The sequence below is a fragment of the Brachyistius frenatus genome, unplaced genomic scaffold, assembly GCF_029030835.1.
Source record: "Brachyistius frenatus isolate BFR_SWC_R1_liver_20210118 unplaced genomic scaffold, ASM2903083v1 Contig_10, whole genome shotgun sequence".
NCBI lineage: Eukaryota > Metazoa > Chordata > Actinopteri > Embiotocidae > Brachyistius > Brachyistius frenatus.
In genome coordinates this window covers 1,251,678-1,270,840 of record NW_027210609.1, presented here as the reverse complement: position 1 = coordinate 1,270,840, position 19,163 = coordinate 1,251,678, and the positions used below count along the sequence as shown (strand labels likewise).

The 19,163-nt window shown below is 40.1% G+C and overlaps 2 protein-coding genes across 3 annotated transcripts; both read left to right on the top strand.

Annotated features, from left to right (window-relative positions):
* The first annotated feature begins 123 nt into the window (after nucleotides 1-123).
* Nucleotides 124-7,160, top strand: arl8ba (ADP-ribosylation factor-like 8Ba). The gene is made up of 7 exons (XM_069690758.1): nucleotides 124-308; nucleotides 4,001-4,081; nucleotides 4,179-4,252; nucleotides 4,347-4,440; nucleotides 4,558-4,625; nucleotides 5,026-5,096; nucleotides 5,298-7,160. Exons 1-7 carry the CDS (start codon nucleotides 186-188, stop codon nucleotides 5,345-5,347), a joined length of 561 nt encoding a protein of 186 aa, XP_069546859.1. The 5' UTR covers nucleotides 124-185; the 3' UTR covers nucleotides 5,348-7,160.
* Nucleotides 7,161-7,568: 408 nt separating this feature from the next.
* Nucleotides 7,569-18,823, top strand: edem1 (ER degradation enhancer, mannosidase alpha-like 1). Of its 2 annotated transcripts, none has more exons than XM_069690756.1 (12): nucleotides 7,569-8,168; nucleotides 10,668-10,740; nucleotides 11,194-11,297; nucleotides 12,387-12,558; nucleotides 12,735-12,918; nucleotides 13,078-13,252; nucleotides 13,917-14,037; nucleotides 14,126-14,296; nucleotides 14,374-14,447; nucleotides 14,588-14,684; nucleotides 15,798-15,978; nucleotides 16,102-18,823. In XM_069690756.1, the coding sequence occupies exons 1-12, from the start codon at nucleotides 7,699-7,701 to the stop codon at nucleotides 16,326-16,328; spliced, it is 2,049 nt and encodes a 682-aa protein (XP_069546857.1). In that variant the 5' UTR covers nucleotides 7,569-7,698; the 3' UTR covers nucleotides 16,329-18,823. The 2 variants fall into 2 exon arrangements, with proteins under 2 accessions (XP_069546857.1, XP_069546858.1); XM_069690757.1 differs by having other exon boundaries at nucleotides 15,798-15,983; nucleotides 16,102-16,291.
* Nucleotides 18,824-19,163: the final 340 nt, after the last annotated feature.

Sequence of the window (19,163 nt, the reverse complement as noted above, 5' to 3'; positions counted from 1 at the left end):
TCAGGTGGCTAAAAAAACAAACAACAAAAAAACAAAAAACCGGTGTGCACTTCTTTCGCGTGCCTGTTGGGGGCGCTGCTGAACCGGTTCGGGCTGACCAGTCACATGACAGCTGCTGGCGTCCCACTTCCCTTCCCCGCTGGAAAACGCCACATCTGACGGGGAGTGAGATCACCGAGCTCAAGATGCTGACACTAATAAACCGGCTTTTGGACTGGTTCAGGGCCCTCTTTTGGAAGGAGGAGATGGAGTTGACGTTGGTCGGCCTGCAGTACTCGGGAAAAACAACATTTGTAAACGTGATCGCTGTAAGTCTCCAGCTGCTCGTAGACACCTTGCTAGGGTAGTGCTAATAGCCTTAGCAACTAATAGTGGGATAACAGTTCCCATGCTGTGTGTGGGCTAATCCCCAACCGTGTCGTTTATGGCCCTAAGACGATGTGACGTTACCGCAGCATCCATGAAACACACCTGCAGTCGAGCCAGGTGGTCGCTCTTTTGTCAACAAGTCAGCTGAGCTAACTAGTTTGCTGCTCGGTGACTGTGTTGTGATTTTTCATGCAACACCGTTTTACACACAATAAAAAAAAACATGTTGATTGTTACAACAACGAATCTGAAGGGCAATCACACATAGTCACATGCACATTTCTAGATAAGGACTCTGTACAGGTCACCTGCAACAAAATGAAACCATTATTGTCACCATGGGCGGATTGTGAGACATTGGGCCAATGGGCACAGACATGTAAAAGCCCCCCCCCCCCCATTCTTTTACATTACAGCCCTACTCAAACAGTCACTGAACAGCTAGGAACTACATAGTCCTGTCTATTTATGTCTGTTTTGATGACAATGACTTTGTGTTTTTGTGATCATTTTATGTGTCTTTAAGTTTGTTTAATGTCTGTTTGTTCGTGAATCTGCATCTCAACTAGGGATGATATTTCAGGGTTTTTATGCGATAATAATTTCATTTAGTAATTTCAAGAACATGCATTAGTAACAAAGTAAGTGTTACAGTTTTATGTTTGCATGAATGAAACAGTTTGCCTTCAAATATTCAGTTCAAACTAAACAAAAGTGATTTTTTTTCCATTCTGAAGTTTGTAAACAAGAACAGTAACTCTTCTTTTTATTTGAAATATTTTGAAATATTTCTTTTTTGAGCCACGTTTGTTGTTGTTGCTGCATGTAAGTCATGCATGTAACATATAACATACTGCTGCGTGACAGCATGATGTCAGTACACCAAGAAGAAGGAATATTGTCAGTATTTATAATTATGATTATTAATACTGATATTATCTTGAATGATACAATTTCAGGGTTTTTCCTGGTTTCTGGAGGGCTCAGGAGCTGTGGTCGCTGTGGGCAGTTAACTGACTAATAAAATCAGCATCTTCAAGTAATTGTGGCATATTATTACAATAAGTATTTAGAAATGCACTGTCCACGCTTGGGTGCTGCATCTAAGTGTCTCTCTCATTGTGTGTCTCTTTGTAGATGTTTTATGTGTCTTAAAACTACAAATGCTTTTAAGTGCCTTTCTGATTGTTTTGTGTCTTTGTTTTAGTTTTGTGTCTGTCTGTTGTTGTTTTGTATCTATAGTCTTTTTTTTTTTTTAGCTTTTCAGCGAAACATTTTTTAACAGTCCCTTCAGACAGAGGTTTTGATCCAGGGGTGTTTTGACACTTGGAGCACCTAAGTTGGGGCCCGGTGGGTCCGTTCAGTGATCCATCCATGGCTGCCATCATTTTAGGAGCCTTTTACAGACAGGTCGAACAGAAGGTGACTCTGACAGCAAATCGAGACCTCATCAGTTATTTTGTTGTATTTAGAAAACATCCGCGACTCAGTTATTCCTGGTGTTGGATGCAGGTTGCCAGTAACATAAATTCTCTGTATATTCAGTTAAATGTAAACACACAGAAATGAATGCAGAAATAACTGATTGTATCTTCTGCTGTTTTTTTTTTTTTTTTTCTTAAGCTGTGTCTCTTATGCAACTTTGCAGGCATTTCTCAAAAACTTGTGGAGCAACTGACATTTTCTAACCCCTAGACTGCAACTGAGGTTTTCAGCAGCATGTTGTGAAAAACCTTCTTTTGGTGGCTCTCACAACAGTTTGCACTCATGCCTTTTACTTGAGTTCATTTCTCTCCGACAGCCAATCAAATTGAACTACACGGGACATAGGCTTTTTCTGATGTTATTTTATTGGTGCAGCCTTTTAACTCGGAGTAAAAATGTTCTCTACTTTATTTGGAATGGTTCAGATCAGATAGGGTTAATACACATTTGCGATACAGTACATTTCACCACATCCTGCAGTGTGCATGTGAAAGTTAAGAATCTGAATTGATCTTCAATCTCCGAGTTACCAACGTCTACAGTGAATGAACAATGTTAGAGGAAGCGATTTATACTTGAGCTACATTATAGCTGTAAATCTTTTGTGTTGTGACAGGGGTGTGTAATGTTTTCTACATGTGTCTGGTTGAATTAATGGGTTTATTTTATATCAGTGGAAACTTATTTCCAATAAAGCAGGAACAATCAGTGGATTGATTGATGTGTCAGTCACTGGAAAAATAATTTGATCAAATGGCTGATTTTTGAATTGAATTGTGGAATGTAGAATTTCCTATGTAAAATGCCCAACAATAATTTGCTGCAGATTCAAATTCATGGGGATTTTCTACTTTTATGTCATCAATTCACAAAATGTATTTATGTTTTGAACTATTGTTGAGACAAAACAAGCATTTAAAGACTTAAAGCTGAAGCTTTGGAATATTGTGAGTAGTATTTCTCACTATTTTGAGACATTGCACCTACCAAATTACTGACCAACTAATAAAGAAAAGAATTCAAAGATTAGTTGATAATATAGCTAATTATTAGCTGCAGCCCTAATGTGCAGATAAAGCAATTTAAAGACCAAATTCCAGTGAGTGTTTAAATAGCAAGGTCAGCAAAATATGGGTGTTTTTCTCAGGCAAGCAACCATTACTGCACGTCTGTGTTAATGAGCACAGGACAACCAGTGTACTTTTTATTGAGAATTATAGTTCAAAGATGACTACATTACAGAAAGTGCTTATATTTCAGTACACACAAGTTATCAGGTAGCGGGGTGGATGTCAGAGGAGGAAGTTGGGGTTGGAACATGACTCTGCTTTGTCCTTTACACTGAAGAGATGAAAAAAAAATGCCCCAGCAGCCACCGACACTAACGTTTGAGTGCGTAACCGTTTGTACAGAGGTGGGTGGTTCCTCCTTTCTCAGTCATAAGACCGCTGCACTCATTTCCACTTAGCTTCATCAGGTGACCCGAGCAGGTCATGTGCAGTAAAATGTCCGTATACCAGATGGCACGTGCCCCTTTTGTTTGCAATAAGGACCATTTACAAAAACCCGACCATGTGGAGATGAAGTTTTTTTTTTTTAGCATTTGGCTTGTTTATCACCTAAAATGATTGACTCTGTGTTTGTTATTTTGGTTTTAAAAGAACAGTTTTGCTATTTATAAAAACAGTCCTTGTCTTTTTACAGGTTTGGACATTGAACTGTGGACAGTGAAAATTCAAATAGATTTTTTTAGAGTAATTTAATACAGAATGTTGATTATAATCCTTTCTTCCTCTGCATAAAAACGTCCAGTATAAACACATTTATGCCCTCACAATGGCTTGTAAATGATTCCAAAACAAACCGTTAAACTCAACTCTGGTCTTAATGACATAATGACTTACATTAGGGTAATGAAAAGTCAGCCGTATTTTTGTGAACCTTTTTCTTTATAAACTGATTGTTGGACTGCATGCAAAGGCTGGAACATATGAAATTATGGTGTTTGGATATCTTGAAGTGTGTGTGTGTGTTAGCTGGTTATATTTTAATATATAATAATATGTTTTTACTTTTGAGCACTTTTTCAGCATTTAAAAGTCAAAATGTCAAGAAATTTACTTATTTTTGTGTCTTTTCCTTTCAGTCTGGGCATTTCAGTGAAGATATGATTCCTACAGTCGGGTTCAACATGAGGAAGGTCACTAAAGGAAACGTCACCATCAAGGTTCAGAAACTTTCTGCTGTTATTAAAACATCTCTGTTGCACTGTTAATGACGTAAAGCAGGAATATCTGGTGAAAATGTGGCTTTAATTGTTGTAGATCTGGGATATAGGAGGACAGCCGAGGTTTAGGAGTATGTGGGAGCGGTACTGTCGAGGAGTTAATGCAATCGTGTGAGTAGCCAACATCTTTCAAATTCATAGTGCAGAAAACTTGTTGTTGATGTTAACAAGGAAGTGATTTGTTTTTGAATTTGATCATTTTCAGGTACATGGTTGACGCAGCAGATCGAGAAAAGGTGGAGGCATCCAGAAATGAGCTTCATAATTTATTAGACAAACCACAGTTGCAAGGAATTCCTGTAAGCGTTTCCCCTCAAACCAGATTAAAGATCATTGTGTGATATCTGTAGCAGTCTTGCAAAAACTCTGTATCGGTTCTTTGAGTTAGTAGGATTTTAATAGTGACGTGTTTTCAGGTTTTGGTACTTGGTAACAAAAGGGATCTCCCCAGTGCTCTAGATGAAAAGCAGCTCATTGAGAAAATGTAAGTGTGACTCTCCAGTTCTGTCATATTTACAAAAAAGATAGTCTTCTTTTTATTGGAAGAATAATTTGGGATTTAAATTTAGAATTTTGTTATTACAATGTACATTTTTAGTCTTTTAATCCTGTATCAGATGAATGACCTTTATGCTAACAACAGGTTCAAACATTTAGAATCATTTCCTCTTCCATATCTCTTCAGTTAGGGTTAGGGTTACGGTTACGGTTTCATTTCTGTAAGTTAAGTAGCTCCCTCTACTGTCACGTCAGAAATATGTGATGAGATTTGTGCTCCTACCTTAAACTGCGATCCAACAGGAGCAGATGAATTGAGAATGATGGTCAGCTTTGATGCAAGTCTCTCATATTTATTTCTTCATGCGCTTTTTCACCCTGTGTAGGAATCTGGCAGCCATTCAGGACAGAGAGATTTGCTGCTACTCCATTTCCTGCAAAGAGAAAGACAACATTGGCAAGTTGTAATTAATTACTGCAGTTATTTGCTCGAGGAATAGAAAGACGTGCTCCTATTGATCATTTCTACAGAAAACACAACTGCATCTTATTTGGTGCAGCTTTAGAAATCTTTGTTTCCTTTGTGTCCTCTTCTGAAACTGAACCTGCACCTGTTGTGTTAACTGACGACTGACCTGGCATGTTTCTTTGATTACAGATATCACACTTCAGTGGCTCATTCAGCACTCAAAATCCCGCCGGAGCTGAAAACTCAGGAGCTGTTTTCCAGCTGTATTTGCCATTTTACCGTCATGTCACACCCTCGTCGCCCTGCAATGATGTACAGTGTTATCTTCACCTCTCGTGCTGCACTCTTCTGCTTGTTTCACACTATTTTTTTTTCTCCTTTTCACCTTGTGACTCAGACAATGCACTACTGAAAATGTAATTCTCGTACCAAATTTAAAAGAATGTAATTGGTATTATACAGTTGGTAAAGCTGTACTTTAACTTGGAGTAAGAGACTATTTTCTGATCTACTTTTTACCTGTCAGGTGTCACCTGGATGAACATATTCAGCGGTTTATAACACTTATCTTGGGTATACAACAACAACACCCTCTTGTTGGAGGGTTTAGTCTGTCAGATGATGAGAAATGTTCTTCACAGTCAGATATGATGTCAGGAGATGGCTGACATGCAGGTTTCTTATTTCTGCCAAGCTATGCTCTGTGATCGTCTTTGATGACTGTCACCCATTGCCTGATCAGGTTTTTGGTCTTTCGATGCCACGTCTATATTTTTCGGAAATTGTGCATTTAAGCAAGTCGATTTAAGCAGGTCTGTACAAATATCCAGCTCGTATGATTTTTACTGATGTGTGTGTGTGTGTGTATGAGTATATGATTCTATTTAAAGTCTGAATGTACGAAAATTATAGCTGTACGGAGTTGTGTTGTTCATATTGGCCTCTGTTTGTAAGTAGCCTCAGTAGAATGATGTACTTTGCGCTGCCTCGAAGCTGGGAGAATGGCAGGATTTAAAGTGCCTTGTGCAGTGTCTCTCACCTCTGAAGCAAAGCAGCATGCAAGGTGTGCCTACCTGGGTAAAGTTAAAAAAGAAGAAAACGCCACTTCAGTACACTCAAAAAAATAAAAAAGGCATGCTTTTTAATTTAAACAATGTCCTGTTATTTGTCCTTCTGAATTGAATCTGAATGTAAGCAACAACAAAAAAAATGCTGTTGGAAAAAATATTTAAATAAACTACTGCTGCGATATATTCCACCACAGTTAAAACAAGGCTGTGTACACCTGCAGAGGTGTTTTCAATTATCTGGCTGGTTGCAGCTCTGCATAGGGTGACGCTGTGTGAGCCATGTGGTGGATAACGGGTCACCACCTTACAATAATGGGTACAACAAGATCCACAGTCAGGTTTGTTTTGTGCACACAGTCCTGACCAGAAGTCTAATCAGGCAAAGTGAAAACACTTGTGCAGGCTTTTAAAAATCACAATTACAATACTGAAGAAGAAAAAAAAAAAACAGTTAAATCAAAATGTAGGTGAAAAATTCAATTTCAGGTGATTACACAAACAGTATTAATGTTGCTGGAGGTCTGACATGTGACATTTCATCGTCAAAAATTATTTACTTTTTAGTAGGAGTTTTAAAGATTTGTGATACACCTGCACAGGTGTTGTAGGAATGTACACAAATGCCTCTCGTGTCATTTTTGCTGCATCTGTTATTATAAAAGAGGTTTGGTGACCTCATGTACTTGTTTATCTAAGGTGGTAAGACGCCCAGATCCTAAACAACAACCACACCCATCGTGTATAGGCATTTGCTGTGAGAAACGGCCCCTTTATTCTTTCACCCAAGATGTTTTCCCATGTATAAATGTCTGTATTATTGTGTTGTGCTGTTGGTGGTGATAGGTTTTTTTTTTTTAAGTGAGGGAGACAACATAGGTCTATATGTTTTTTTTTGTTGGTTTAAAACCTAACATGGATTTTGTAAATTTCTCTGCAGGTCTCCTGGCTTTTTCAAACTCCTTTTTTTTTTTTTTTTTTTTTTGTATTTAATGGCTTATGATCAATCAATAAAGCCAGCTTTTAAACTCTTGGGGTGTTATTAGAAAGTGTTGCCTTTACTTTTAACTATGCAAATTGAAATATCCACCCGATTGTCTCCATTTTCCTAACGTCTGAGTTTACCAGTCAGTTATAACTTTGATTTAAACATGTCCAAATCGATTTGCATCCCTCGCAGCTCTGAACGTTTCACTCTTGTGGCTGCTTTCTATTGGCGCAGAAGTTGAATTAAGACACGTATGGAATGCCACGAAACGCTACGATGGAGATTGACAGCTCTGTGGGCCAGTCACTGGACGAGCCCGCCTCCTATACGAATGACGACACGCAAAAAGAACGAATCACATCTGGGGATCTGGGAGGGCCTGGTTTGTTGACAGGAAGTGTGTGAAGTGGACTCATAAGGCACAATCCCTCCGTGCTTTGCTTGCTTGCTTGTCAACCAGCAGATTTCACATTCGTTCACCTCTCGTAAGAATGTGGACTTAAACTATGCGTTTTAAGATCGACCCAGGGCAAAGATGCAATGGAGGTCGATAGTAGTGGGTCTGGTCGTACTGAGACTCTCCCTCAGCTGGGTGCTGTGGCTCGCTTTCGGACTGGGACCTAACGTCAGCTCGGGCTTCAATTTCCAGCTCGGTTTCAATTTGCACAAACTGGACTTGCTCTTTAGAGAGGAAAAAGGGACCGACCCGAGAGGAAGCTCGTGGTCTCAACGAATTCACGGGCAAAAACATGAGGAGACGGGAACCACCTGGGCGAAGTTTGGAGAGAAGTCGCCCAAGGGATCCTACCTGAGCCTCTTTGACTACAGCCAGGACGAGTACGTCCGGAGATACAGCTCCTTCCCGGACACGCTGAAAGCCAAGATGAAAGACATGGCCAGAGAAATGTTCTACTTCGGATATGACAATTATATGAAATATGCCTTTCCAGAGGACGAGCTGAATCCCATAGACTGTGAAGGGAGGGGTCCAGACGTGCAAAATCCGTGAGTCACTGTGTGGACTGGCTGCACCTGCTGCTCTGAAATACAGTCAGTTACCTTAACTGTCCTCCACACACCCACATTTGCTTTTAGTTTGTAATCAAATCAGCTCTTGTTGCAGAACAGCTAGTCCCAGGTGATTGTCTCACGCAGCTGTCATTTAAGCAGCTAAATGGATCTTGGATGGGTTTCCGGGTAGTTTCTGTCATCTCAAGGAACTAAAGATTGACTTTAAAGAAATGTGTAATCTAAAGAAGACAAAGTTAAAAAAAAAAAGAAGAAGAAGAAGCTGCAACTGGAGCTTTACAGTCATGAAATGTTAGTTGCCCATTAATTGTCATATTTATGACACAATTATAGTATAAACCTGATTTAATAAGACATATAGACCTTATAAAGAAGTGGAGCCATTTATCAGCATTGAACTTGGGAACATAAAAATAGATCATATATTTCTGTTTGTCTTTAATGGCAAAGGGGAGATGTAATATAAAGAACACCACTAATCAAAATAAACAATGTACCATGGTGGTGCTAATTCCCAACTGGTGTTATTAAACCATAACAGAAGAAGGCGGTTGACGTCATTAAAAGACTGACAGACTTTTCTGTTGGCCTCATTCTGCTGTTTTTATACATGGAGACCATTCTAACAATTATGCAAAAATAATTTTTCTAATAATCTCGATCAGCACGATTCTCTAATAAGTGTGACAGGCCTAGCTGCAGCTAATAGTTATTTTTATGAACCAAATATGCTTCCTATTATTTGATAAGTTAAGTGCTTGTTTCTTTAAATGACAGAAATTGGTGCCCATCAAATCTTCAAATAGCTTTTTCAGACCAAAATCCACACATCATTACTATCGGCCCTTTAAATATTGGCATCCATATGACAGGCTTGATGAAACCAAACTTTAATTATGCTTAAATGCTCGACTAAATAAAATGGGTCACATTTGCCCTGGTTGTGGCTATTCCCTCAGGGAAAGCATCAGCCGAGCCTTATGAGAGCACATGCAGTGGGTTCAAGTAACGTTCATTGTGCAGGAAACGCCTTCGTTCCTGTGCACCTGTTGGCACGACATGCAGTGTGCAAAAAAGCTCTTTTGAAAATTCAACGTGAACAAATTTCACAGGTAAAAAGCAAGTGTGTTCATTTCAACAGGTCCAATCACAAGATTTACTGAAACACGTGTTTCCGCAGAGCTATTTGGTGTCTGGTCATGCAAATGGTTTTATATTTTTTGTGTGCGAGTGTGAAGGTTTTGCGATATCTGTCCCACAACCCAAATACAATCGCTGTGAATGGATTTCCTTTTTTCGGTGCTAAAAGCATTGGAAACTGACACTGGAAGTATTGTCTATTCAAGAAATCATCCTGTATGAAGTTCTCTTGTTTAGGTCCCGGTAGCCAGGTGGAAAAAAAAAAAAAAAAAAATCCCTGTTTGCAATTATATAGAAAAGCCAAACTGCTCAGTAGTTGAAGAACGATAGATAATTCTTCATCATATGTGGCTGCTGAGACAACAATGTTGTCCATCAGCATTCCTTCCAGTCCCGTAACAGAAATGACACTTTTGAAATGTGTAACAGGTTTTGTCTTTCAGTGAAATAAAACTGGCTTTTCACGCATACAAGACGTGAAGAGCTACAACAAAATAATTACACCTCCACTAGAACAACTCGTCAATTGTCACAAAATTGATCAACAATTTGGTGATTCATTACTGAGGGCCTTTTTTCTAAAATGAATAACCAAGTTTCTCAATCGGAAGGATTTCCTACTTAGTGTATTGAATAACCAATGTGTCACACTGTAACACAGATAATTTGATAAGGAAGATGACGGAGTTGTGGTTCCAGCCTGTTCTGTTAATAACGGTGTTAAGTATTCACAATGTCATCAGCTACAGGCCATCATCTCTTGTTTTGTGTGCGACAGCATTCAGCAATATGTCTGCTGTGTCGTCAACGGATAGGAAAGCTACTGTTTGCAATGATTGTGTCACGGAGAGCATCTTCCAAGTTTGTTTAGGTGTGATGAATTTGACAGTTTCTTTAAAAGGAAATGTTATTTAAAAAACAATGTTTGTCATGCTTTACATAAGCTGTTATTATTTTGCTCTGTGAATGTGTACATTTTAGAAACCATTGCATTTTATGTCTGCATCTGCCAGCAAACAACCCAGCACTGTGCATCCCTAATGAAGAACAGCAGCACTTTGTCCTCAGATTAGCTTCGCTTTGTTTTACTCTGCTCTCGCGTGTCCTGAACTGTTTTGCTGGTGAGAACAGATAATTCAAGAGGGAACTTCTTGAAGAGTAAAATAAAACGTCTGGTCCTTTCCATCTCGTCAACAACGATGAGATTGTGCCCTCACATTTAAACACTTCACTTTGTTGTTGTATTTAAAATACACTCTCCGGTTTGTGATGTGTTAATTATGTCTTCTACTTGTGCATGACGCCACGGAGTCTGTTCCACTGCTTGTGTTTCAGGTCAAACATCAACATAAACGATGTCCTGGGGAACTACTCCCTCACGCTCATTGATACCCTAGACACCCTGTTGGTAAGTTCAGCTTTTTTTTTTTATATATATATCAGATTGTGTCTTTTATGTCACACAATGTCCCGCAAAGTCAGCAGATATTCGGTTCTTGCGGCTCTTACAGAAACACAGTTGGAAATACAAAAATATAATCTGTTAAATGGATTGCAGTATTTTTTATTTACTGATTGATACTAGTATTTGGCAGCACGCTAGGTTTAAACATTTTAAGGAGCGTGTAGAAAATGTGAGTTTTTTTCATAGTCTGTTACCTGCAGTACATTCAATGTAATGGCGTTTAGCCTTTCCTCTGTACGTTGTGGGTTTTCTGCCATGTGTGATGGTTCAGAGCGTTTCCTCTGACCTGTGCTCAGCTGCAGCATCAATAATTGCAAACAAAACATCAAGGCGGCAGCAGAGAGACTTGTCGGTCTACTGTGGTTACATAGTGTGTTTTTTTTTCTTTCTCTCCAGGTGCTTGGCAATGTGACCGAGTTCCAGAAAGCTGTAAAGCTTGTTATAGATACTGTATCTTTTGACAAGGATTCAACTGTGCAAGTTTTTGAAGCAAACATCAGGTACAAATGTTCCTACAACTGTTTTTCACAGGAGGAAACTGTCCGTCTGGCGGTAGATACAACAGCTTATCTGGATAGCTAGTGAAGTTAAATAGGAATCAACATGAGTGATATTGTACTATTTGGTAATGCGTTTAATTAGATAGATTTTTTTTGTATTATTTAAAATATGCAATGTATGCAGCATCTGAAGAGACTTGCACTTGATCCAGAGAACTGCTTCAGCAGGACGGTCATCCGTCTCTTATGCATCTTTTACTGAATTTTTTTTCTTTTTGAACCAGCTCACAACTGCATGCCTTTTCTTAATGAACTCATTACACTGACCCTCTTCAATTGCATCGTTTGAAATGTAAATTTTTTTTTTTTTTTTAAAGCAAAACAGAAGTAAGGCAGGAGTTGTTTTTGTTTCTGATCAGGTTTATTTATTAAGGCCAAAATCTTAAATACATCTTTGGCTCTAATTATGATCAGTGTCATACACAATTCTATAAAATCAAACAAATACAGTTTTAGACTTTTGAATGAGCTCTGAAATTTTTTAGTATGTTTACCAAAAAACTGCTTTTGTGTTTAACCTATACACCGTTATATACTGAAAATGGACGTTAAGTCCTGGTCTAAACTGCTATAGTCTAAACCGCTAGAGGGCCACTAAGCGCTGACTCCATAAAACCTCTGCCTCCACTAGACTCCCTTTCAAAAAGCATCAACTTCTTTCATGAAATACAAAGTCAGTCCATTTTTTCCACAAGTCATTATGTCATTATTGGCTAAATTCACTCCTTCTGATCAGTGTTCCGACGAGCCATCTGAAAACAATCCCATCATCGATTAGATCATTTGCCTTAAAAATGTCTCGGGTTGTGCCCGGTTTGATTGACAGGCCGGAGCAGGCGTAGTGTCCTCGGGCTCGGGTCCTCGTCAGCTCGTCCAAATGCGGTCACTTCTGGTTTAAAAAAACCGAGGCGATGACGCCGACCAAAACTATCGGCTTCAAGACAGCCGTTCACATAGCGCAGGGGGAGGACATAATGTGGTTGGCCACCTGGTTTAACACCGGCGTGATATGTCATTCTTTTTTGGAAGGATCTTGGGAAGCCTCATCTCATCGCACATTCTGCTGACTGACCCAAAACACCCGTTTGGCAAGGTGGTCTTCGAAGGTTACGATAATGAGCTGCTGCACTTGGCTCATGACCTGGCTGTCCGCTTGCTGCCTGCCTTCGAGAACACCAGCACCGGCATCCCTTACCCCAGGGTGAGTCAGACTGTTGTGTGTGTGTCCACAAATTTAGAGGTATACTTTAAAAGCTATCTGCTTAATAAACACGCAACGTATTCAAACAGTCGGCACCAGTGCGTACTCAAGTCATCACGTGAGCCGTGCCGTGAAGGTTGAAATGCCACTCAGCAGGTTTATTTCTTTGAATGCAGGTGAACCTGAAGACTGGAGTTCCTCCCGATAGCGCCAATGAGACTTGCACCGCGGGAGCTGGGTCCTTGCTGGTGGAGTTTGGGATTTTGAGCCGCTTAATTGGAGACTCCACGTTTGAGTGGGTCGCCAGACGAGCTGTCAGAGCCCTGTGGAACCTGAGGAGCAACGAAACCGGTCTGTTGGGTGAGTACAGCCGTGTGATCGCAATCGTCTCCGTTGACCTTTTTGTTGTTGCTTGCCTGCATTCTTTGTTGGTGGCAGAATAAAAGCCGGAACATGTAAAGATAGCAGCTTCGATTATCCCTGAAATTTGAAGCAACTTTCTGTGACTTCTCTCTTCAGGGAATGTAGTCAATATCCAAACAGGCCAGTGGGTCGGTAAGCAGAGCGGTCTCGGAGCTGGTATGGACTCTTTCTATGAGTATTTGCTGAAATCATACATCCTTTTTGGAGAAAAAGAGGACTACCGGATGTTTCAAGCTTCTTATGAGAGCATCCAGAACCACCTAAGAAGAGGGTGAGTTCCACACTAGAAAGAATGTGACTCGGTAGATTGTGTGCATTTAGCAACCGGGTGTGAAGGCGGCATCGAGGGAGCTTCACATGATGTGGCAATTCGAATGCAAAACACTTGCAGCTACAGTATGTCACAGGGTCTTTGTCAGATCGGCCAAACAAAGAGCAATTAGAACTGCTGATGGTCTCTGGCACTATTTTTCTCACTGAAACGTGGAAAGCTGCAATGAGATGATTAATGGGTTTGGCTTGGCTTTAAATGGCTTAGATGAGGCAAAAATGGGACACGAACACGGTATCCTTCAGTGGACTGGTGTATTTCACGCTTTGGCATGATACCAGGTGGCCTAGCGGTAGCTTATGTGAGGCGTTTAGGAGACATCTGTAAATTTCAGCTACAGAAAACCTTTGTTTCACTCTCCCCCTCTAAACTGCATGAAAACTAAAGATTTTTACCATCATGTGTAATGCCTTTTTTATTTTTTATTTAAATATTTTATAAAGAAGTTTGTAAAATAATATCATTCTGTCACGGATTGCTAAACCGAAGCGCTATTGAAGCGGTATTGACGATTTTTTTTTGGAACGATATCTAGCGTTTGGAGAGACGCGCACAATATAGTCTGGCGTCTTGTAAAACCGTTTCTGGGTCTGTATTTTTACAGGAGAGAGTCATGCAACGAAGGAGAAGGTGACCCGCCTCTCTACGTTAACGTGAACATGTTCAGTGGGGAGATTATGAACACTTGGATTGACTCTCTGCAGGCCTTCTTTCCTGGACTTCAGGTTAGAAAACCTGTGAATACTATCGGAGATGTAAAACGATGTGCCGCGGTGTTAAACCATAGCGGGGCTGTACTTCTCTGTCCTAAAGGTGCTGAACGGCGATGTCGACAACGCCATTTGCCTGCACGCCTTCTACTATGCCATCTGGAAGCGCTTCGGAGCGCTGCCGGAGAGATACAACTGGCAGCTGCAGGCTCCTGATGTGCTCTTCTACCCTTTAAGGCCGGAGCTGGTGGAGTCAACTTACCTGCTGTACCAGGTAGCAGTACTGACCCGCTGCTAGTGGCGCTGGTGTTTTGTTGGTTGTCCCTGACAGAAGAGTCTTTCTTTCCGCAGGCGACCAAAAATCCTTTCTACCTGCATGTTGGAATGGATATTCTCCAGAGCCTTGAGAAAAATGCCAAAGTCAGGTATGGATCATGTGTTTCTGTTTAATATTATACGCAGTCTCTTACGGGTAAAACGGATAAACGCACCGCTTACCTTTTTTTTTTGTTGAGTTTTCTGATGGACGTCTTTGTAGCGCTGAGCTGAGCTGTGATGTTTGCAGATGTGGGTACGCCACGCTCCACCACGTCGTGGACAAATCAAAAGAGGATCGCATGGAGAGCTTCTTCCTCAGTGAGACCTGCAAATACCTTTACTTGGTGAGTTTACAGCACGAGCATGTTCAGAGGCAGAGCTGTGTCATGTAGAGATATCATAACAATAATATAATTCCAGATACGTCCAAATATATTGCAGTAGCTTTTATTACATATCTTTTTAATTTAAATACTCTTCCAGCATTTTTCTAAATACTCTTTGTTTGAATTATCCTGCAACCATTGTACATTTTTTTTATGAATTGTGTAAAAGGCAGGAAATATAGAAAATGCCATCACAATTTCTTGTGGGACTTCTTAAAGGGATAGTTCCTATTTTTTTTTTTTGAAGTAGGGTTGAATGAGGTATTTATTTCTAGTCAGTGTATCACTTTCAGTAGATGAGGGTCAGGAGGTCCCCGGCTTGAAGAAGCAGGGAGCTGTACCAGCACAGAAACGAAAAAATATACTTCTGTGAACAGGGTCAGCAACAAAACTAAGAACCACCTAAAAAACAACAACAACAACAACAAAACACCTAAGAAAACAGTTTAAGTAGAATATTTTCACAGTTTAACTTGCTGTCAGACGGCCTTTGAAGGGGAACTGAAGCTATTCAATCACTCTCTTCAGAGCCACCAGACTCCTCTGACAAAAACAGAAATTTGAACTTGGTTCAGATCCAACCTACCACCAAAGTCACACAATACCACAATTTGACCAACACAACGACCATTTGAAAACCTTGTGTGTACTTTAGCAGATAACTTGCAAATGTGCACCTCTAACTTGTGGCCTCAGCGGTTTCGCTTGAGGCAGCAGTAGATCAGCAATTCTTGTTTTCTGCAAGACAAAATTCCTGTTTTTGTCAAAGTAGCCTGGTGGCTTTGAAGACGGCAATACAACGGCTTCTCCGTCAGAAAGGGCTGTCTGACGACAAGGTAAAAGCGGTGATAATATTGGAAATATAGTTTACAATTAAACTGATAATAATAAACAATTAGCTGATTGTTAGCAGGTTTTGAAACACCACAATATCAATGTCAAAGTGTTTCATCGAAAATATCACCACCTCTGATTTTTGTTGGGGTGATCTCACCGTTGGCTTATTTCTATCTGCGCTGTCATATACATAAAACTCTCTCTCTCTCTCTCTCTGTCCCTCGTGCGGTGCAGCTGTTTGATGAGGACAACCCACTTCACAAATCCGACAACAAGTACATCTTCACCACGGAGGGCCACATCGTGCCAATAGACAAGCGCTTCAGGGAGAAACAGTGGGACGACCTGTTTCCATGTGAAGAGGGAGCGCTGGCAGCGAGGGCGCCACACAACCAGCCGGCTCCGAGCAACATCAGTAATGTCAGGCCTTCTATCTCATCCAGACCAAGTCTCCGTCCTCACCTTCTTTAGGGTCAGATGTGTCAAAAAGAAACTTCTGTGCGGTCGTAGTCAGTCTCCCTTTCTTTTTCCTTTGCAGTGCAACAGGATCCCGGAGGAGCGGCGCTACACTCTGCCGTTAAAGAGCGTCTACATGAGGCAGATCGATCACATGGTGGGACTTTTCTGACCGACGGGATGGATGTGGTGAAACTGGCAGGAGCAGGTCTTCAGTGCTTCCTCCTCTTGTCCAGATGCCTTAAGAGAGATCCACTTTCGGTCCAAATCCTCATCCCACCTGTTCCTCTGCTCAGGATCCATACATGACAGTATGAGAAAGAAGTTCGATCACCTGCGGTGATAAATTAAAAGTGTTGCGTTGAGTATTTTTACCATTTGGTGGGTGGGCGTGTCGTCTGGTGGAGAATGAGGAGCCATCGTTCAATAGTTTTTGGCTAATTGAAATTGTTTAAGTCAGTAACTTGTGCGTTCTTGTGGAGCAAAAAAAAAAATGTGTGTGTGTGTGTGTGTGTGTGTGTGTGTGTGTGTGTGTGTGTGTGTGTGTGCGCGCGCGTGTGTGCGTGTGCAATTACAGTTGAGCTGTAATTCATAATATTTTGTTTATGGGAACAGTGCCATCTAACCACACATTGTAAGATATACAGCCTCTAAAAATCTCTCAACATGATGATCAGTGCCTCTATGCAGTTGACCAGATCAGTGCTTTTACATAAGGGCTGCACATTAACAGATAATAACAGCTGATGACTTATGCACATACTGTAAAACTCTGCTTCTTGTGAGGTTCTCATAGGTTTTAGTTTGAGCCTGTAGAAACCTTGTTGGTCTTTAGTTCACCCGAGGCTGGTTTTCAAAATCATTTCACATTTCCTTTCCTGTTTGTTTTGTTTTTTTTTTCCTTCATAAACAGCACTAGCCATATTGCGAGGACTTTAGATTGGGTTCTTTCTTTGTTTTGCACCTTTTTTCTTTTTCTTTTTTTGTAAAACCTCATAAAAGGCCTTGTCCTATCCAGGGAGGGACAGACAACTTAAACCTGCTTCCTGTTTGTCACCTGTTAACATAAATCTGATTTATACTGAAGAGTCAATCTCTCAAGCTTTTATTTCCTCGATGTCTTACAAAGGGCAAACGCATGTGCCATGACCGCATGAGAGAGCGAGAGGTTCAGGATAAGTATTAAAGTGCCTTCTGTTTCTCTTTCTAGACGCTGTACAGTGCATATTAGTTGTGGAATAACATGGTTGGATATGTTTTGAGGCCACCGTTTGTATCGCACAAAAAGTGTCATTCCATGTGTATGTACAGTTTTACACATACGACAGAGCTCCTGTTTTAGACAAAAACAAGCCATAAAATGTTTTTATTTTTTATTTTTCTTATTTTGGTTTACTTTTTAACAAGTAAAAGTGAATTTGCTTGCCATAATTTTTCTGTGAGACATGTTTAGTGCTCGGACTCTTCCTGCACAGTTTCTATTTGTTCTCGTTCAGAGTAGACAGAAGTCATCATGTGATGTTTTCTCTTAAGTGCACATCATACCCGTGTGCTGTCGTGTGGTGAGAACTCAGGGTTTAAATGAAACGGAAATCAATGAATGCTTTCATAAGAAATAAAACTTTTGAAATGTTGTTGCCTACGATGTCTATAGGATGTCCCTTTGGTATTTATCTTGCAAATGTTACATCTTGGTTGTCTGAGGTCAAAGAAGAACAAGACTGAGGTACAGTTGTACTGTAAATATTCATTACTGTTCCACACAGGCAGAAAAGTGTGTGAAGTCCCACTCACTGTGATGTTTGAATCATGTACAGCCCTATTTAGGTGTATTTTGTCTTTTGCCAAACATCCAGGCCGCACATTGACTGTACGGTCTGCGTTACTCGCGTCACAACATGGGTGTCGTCTTTGTGTTTTGGAGACAGCTGTTCGTTTTGTCACGTGTTGTTTAAACTGCTCCTCGCCATGACTTTTCCGTTTTCTGATCGACATTACCACAATCACTTTTGTCTCTGATTATCTTGAAAGAAGATTTGGAGTTAGTTGAAAAGTTTGATACTACTGATGCTTGCAAACTGATGGCAAATGTCAGCCTCGTCACCAACGCTGCTCAGAAATTGTAGATAATGTCACAAATCCTGCGGAGCTATCGCTTGTTTATTCATGGATTTTTGTTTTGGAAGTATGGCGTTCTAATTTATAAATTGTGTCAAAATTAGTCAGAGAAGAATTGATCTAATGCTACAAATTTGATGAAATAGGCCGCTGCATTGTATATAAAGCTACTGCCAGCAGCCAATTAAACTCCGGATAGCTTTTGCACAAAATTGGAAAACAGGGAAACAGACTGGCTCTGTCTAAATATAACAAAATTACATTTGCCAGTCCCTGTAAAACTTTTTTTTTTTTCAACAGATTATTTCTTATTTGTTTGATTTGTACAAAAGCCAAATCTAAAAATGTCTCTCTCTGGTTTAACACAGAATAAACAAACAAGATCTAAGATGTTTATTTGTAGGTTTTGGATGTGCTACTACGGTAGGAGCAGGCTGACTGTTTACCCTGCTTCTAGTCTTTGTGCGAAGCTAACGCCTGCTGAGCGTTGTTTCATATTTACCATACAGACGTGCAAAAGAAGTATTCAAGTTTTCATCTAAATATCTGCCAGAAAGTAAAGAATCAGCAAAATGCCAAACTATTCCTTTAATCTTTGTGTATAACTGAATCGTAAATGTGACGGGTTTCAGAAAGGCCCCCCGAAATATTCTGTGAAATGAATAAATGACACGTTATGAACAAGACTTTGCTGTGTTGCTTTTAATTTGTGAAAAATGGAAAAGTACTGAGTTTTCTACAGAAGCTTTAATAAGTTGAAAATTCTGGGTTTCTGTACAGGATGGTGGGCTCCAAGTGGGCCTAGAGGTTTTTAGAAAATGATTTTTTTTTTTTTTTTTAATTGAAGTATAATACATCTATCGCTCACAGTGTCACAGATCAACATGGTATCACCACACTTCATGAACTGTCCAAAAGAAATGTAATTATATACACTGGCCCTTTTCATCTAGTGCAAAAAGTTACTTCTTTCTAACTCTTCCCTCAGTATGTGACCTGCTCAGATTGTGTTACAAACTGTACTGT

What these genes read in the sequence shown, in the direction of transcription:
- arl8ba (XM_069690758.1), top strand. Translation starts at nt 186, where the DNA reads ATGCTGACACTAATAAACCGGCTTTTGGACTGGTTCAGGGCCCTCTTT. An exon ending in AAGCAGCTCATTGAGAAAAT is followed by an intron (nt 4,626 to 5,025) that starts GTAAGTGTGACT and finishes CACCCTGTGTAG; the next exon opens with GAATCTGGCAGCCATTCAGG. An exon ending in CAAAGAGAAAGACAACATTG is followed by an intron (nt 5,097 to 5,297) that starts GCAAGTTGTAAT and finishes CTTTGATTACAG; the next exon opens with ATATCACACTTCAGTGGCTC.
- edem1 (XM_069690756.1), top strand. Translation starts at nt 7,699, where the DNA reads ATGCAATGGAGGTCGATAGTAGTGGGTCTGGTCGTACTGAGACTCTCC. An exon ending in CAACTTACCTGCTGTACCAG is followed by an intron (nt 14,297 to 14,373) that starts GTAGCAGTACTG and finishes TTCTTTCCGCAG; the next exon opens with GCGACCAAAAATCCTTTCTA. An exon ending in CCTGCAAATACCTTTACTTG is followed by an intron (nt 14,685 to 15,797) that starts GTGAGTTTACAG and finishes CGTGCGGTGCAG; the next exon opens with CTGTTTGATGAGGACAACCC.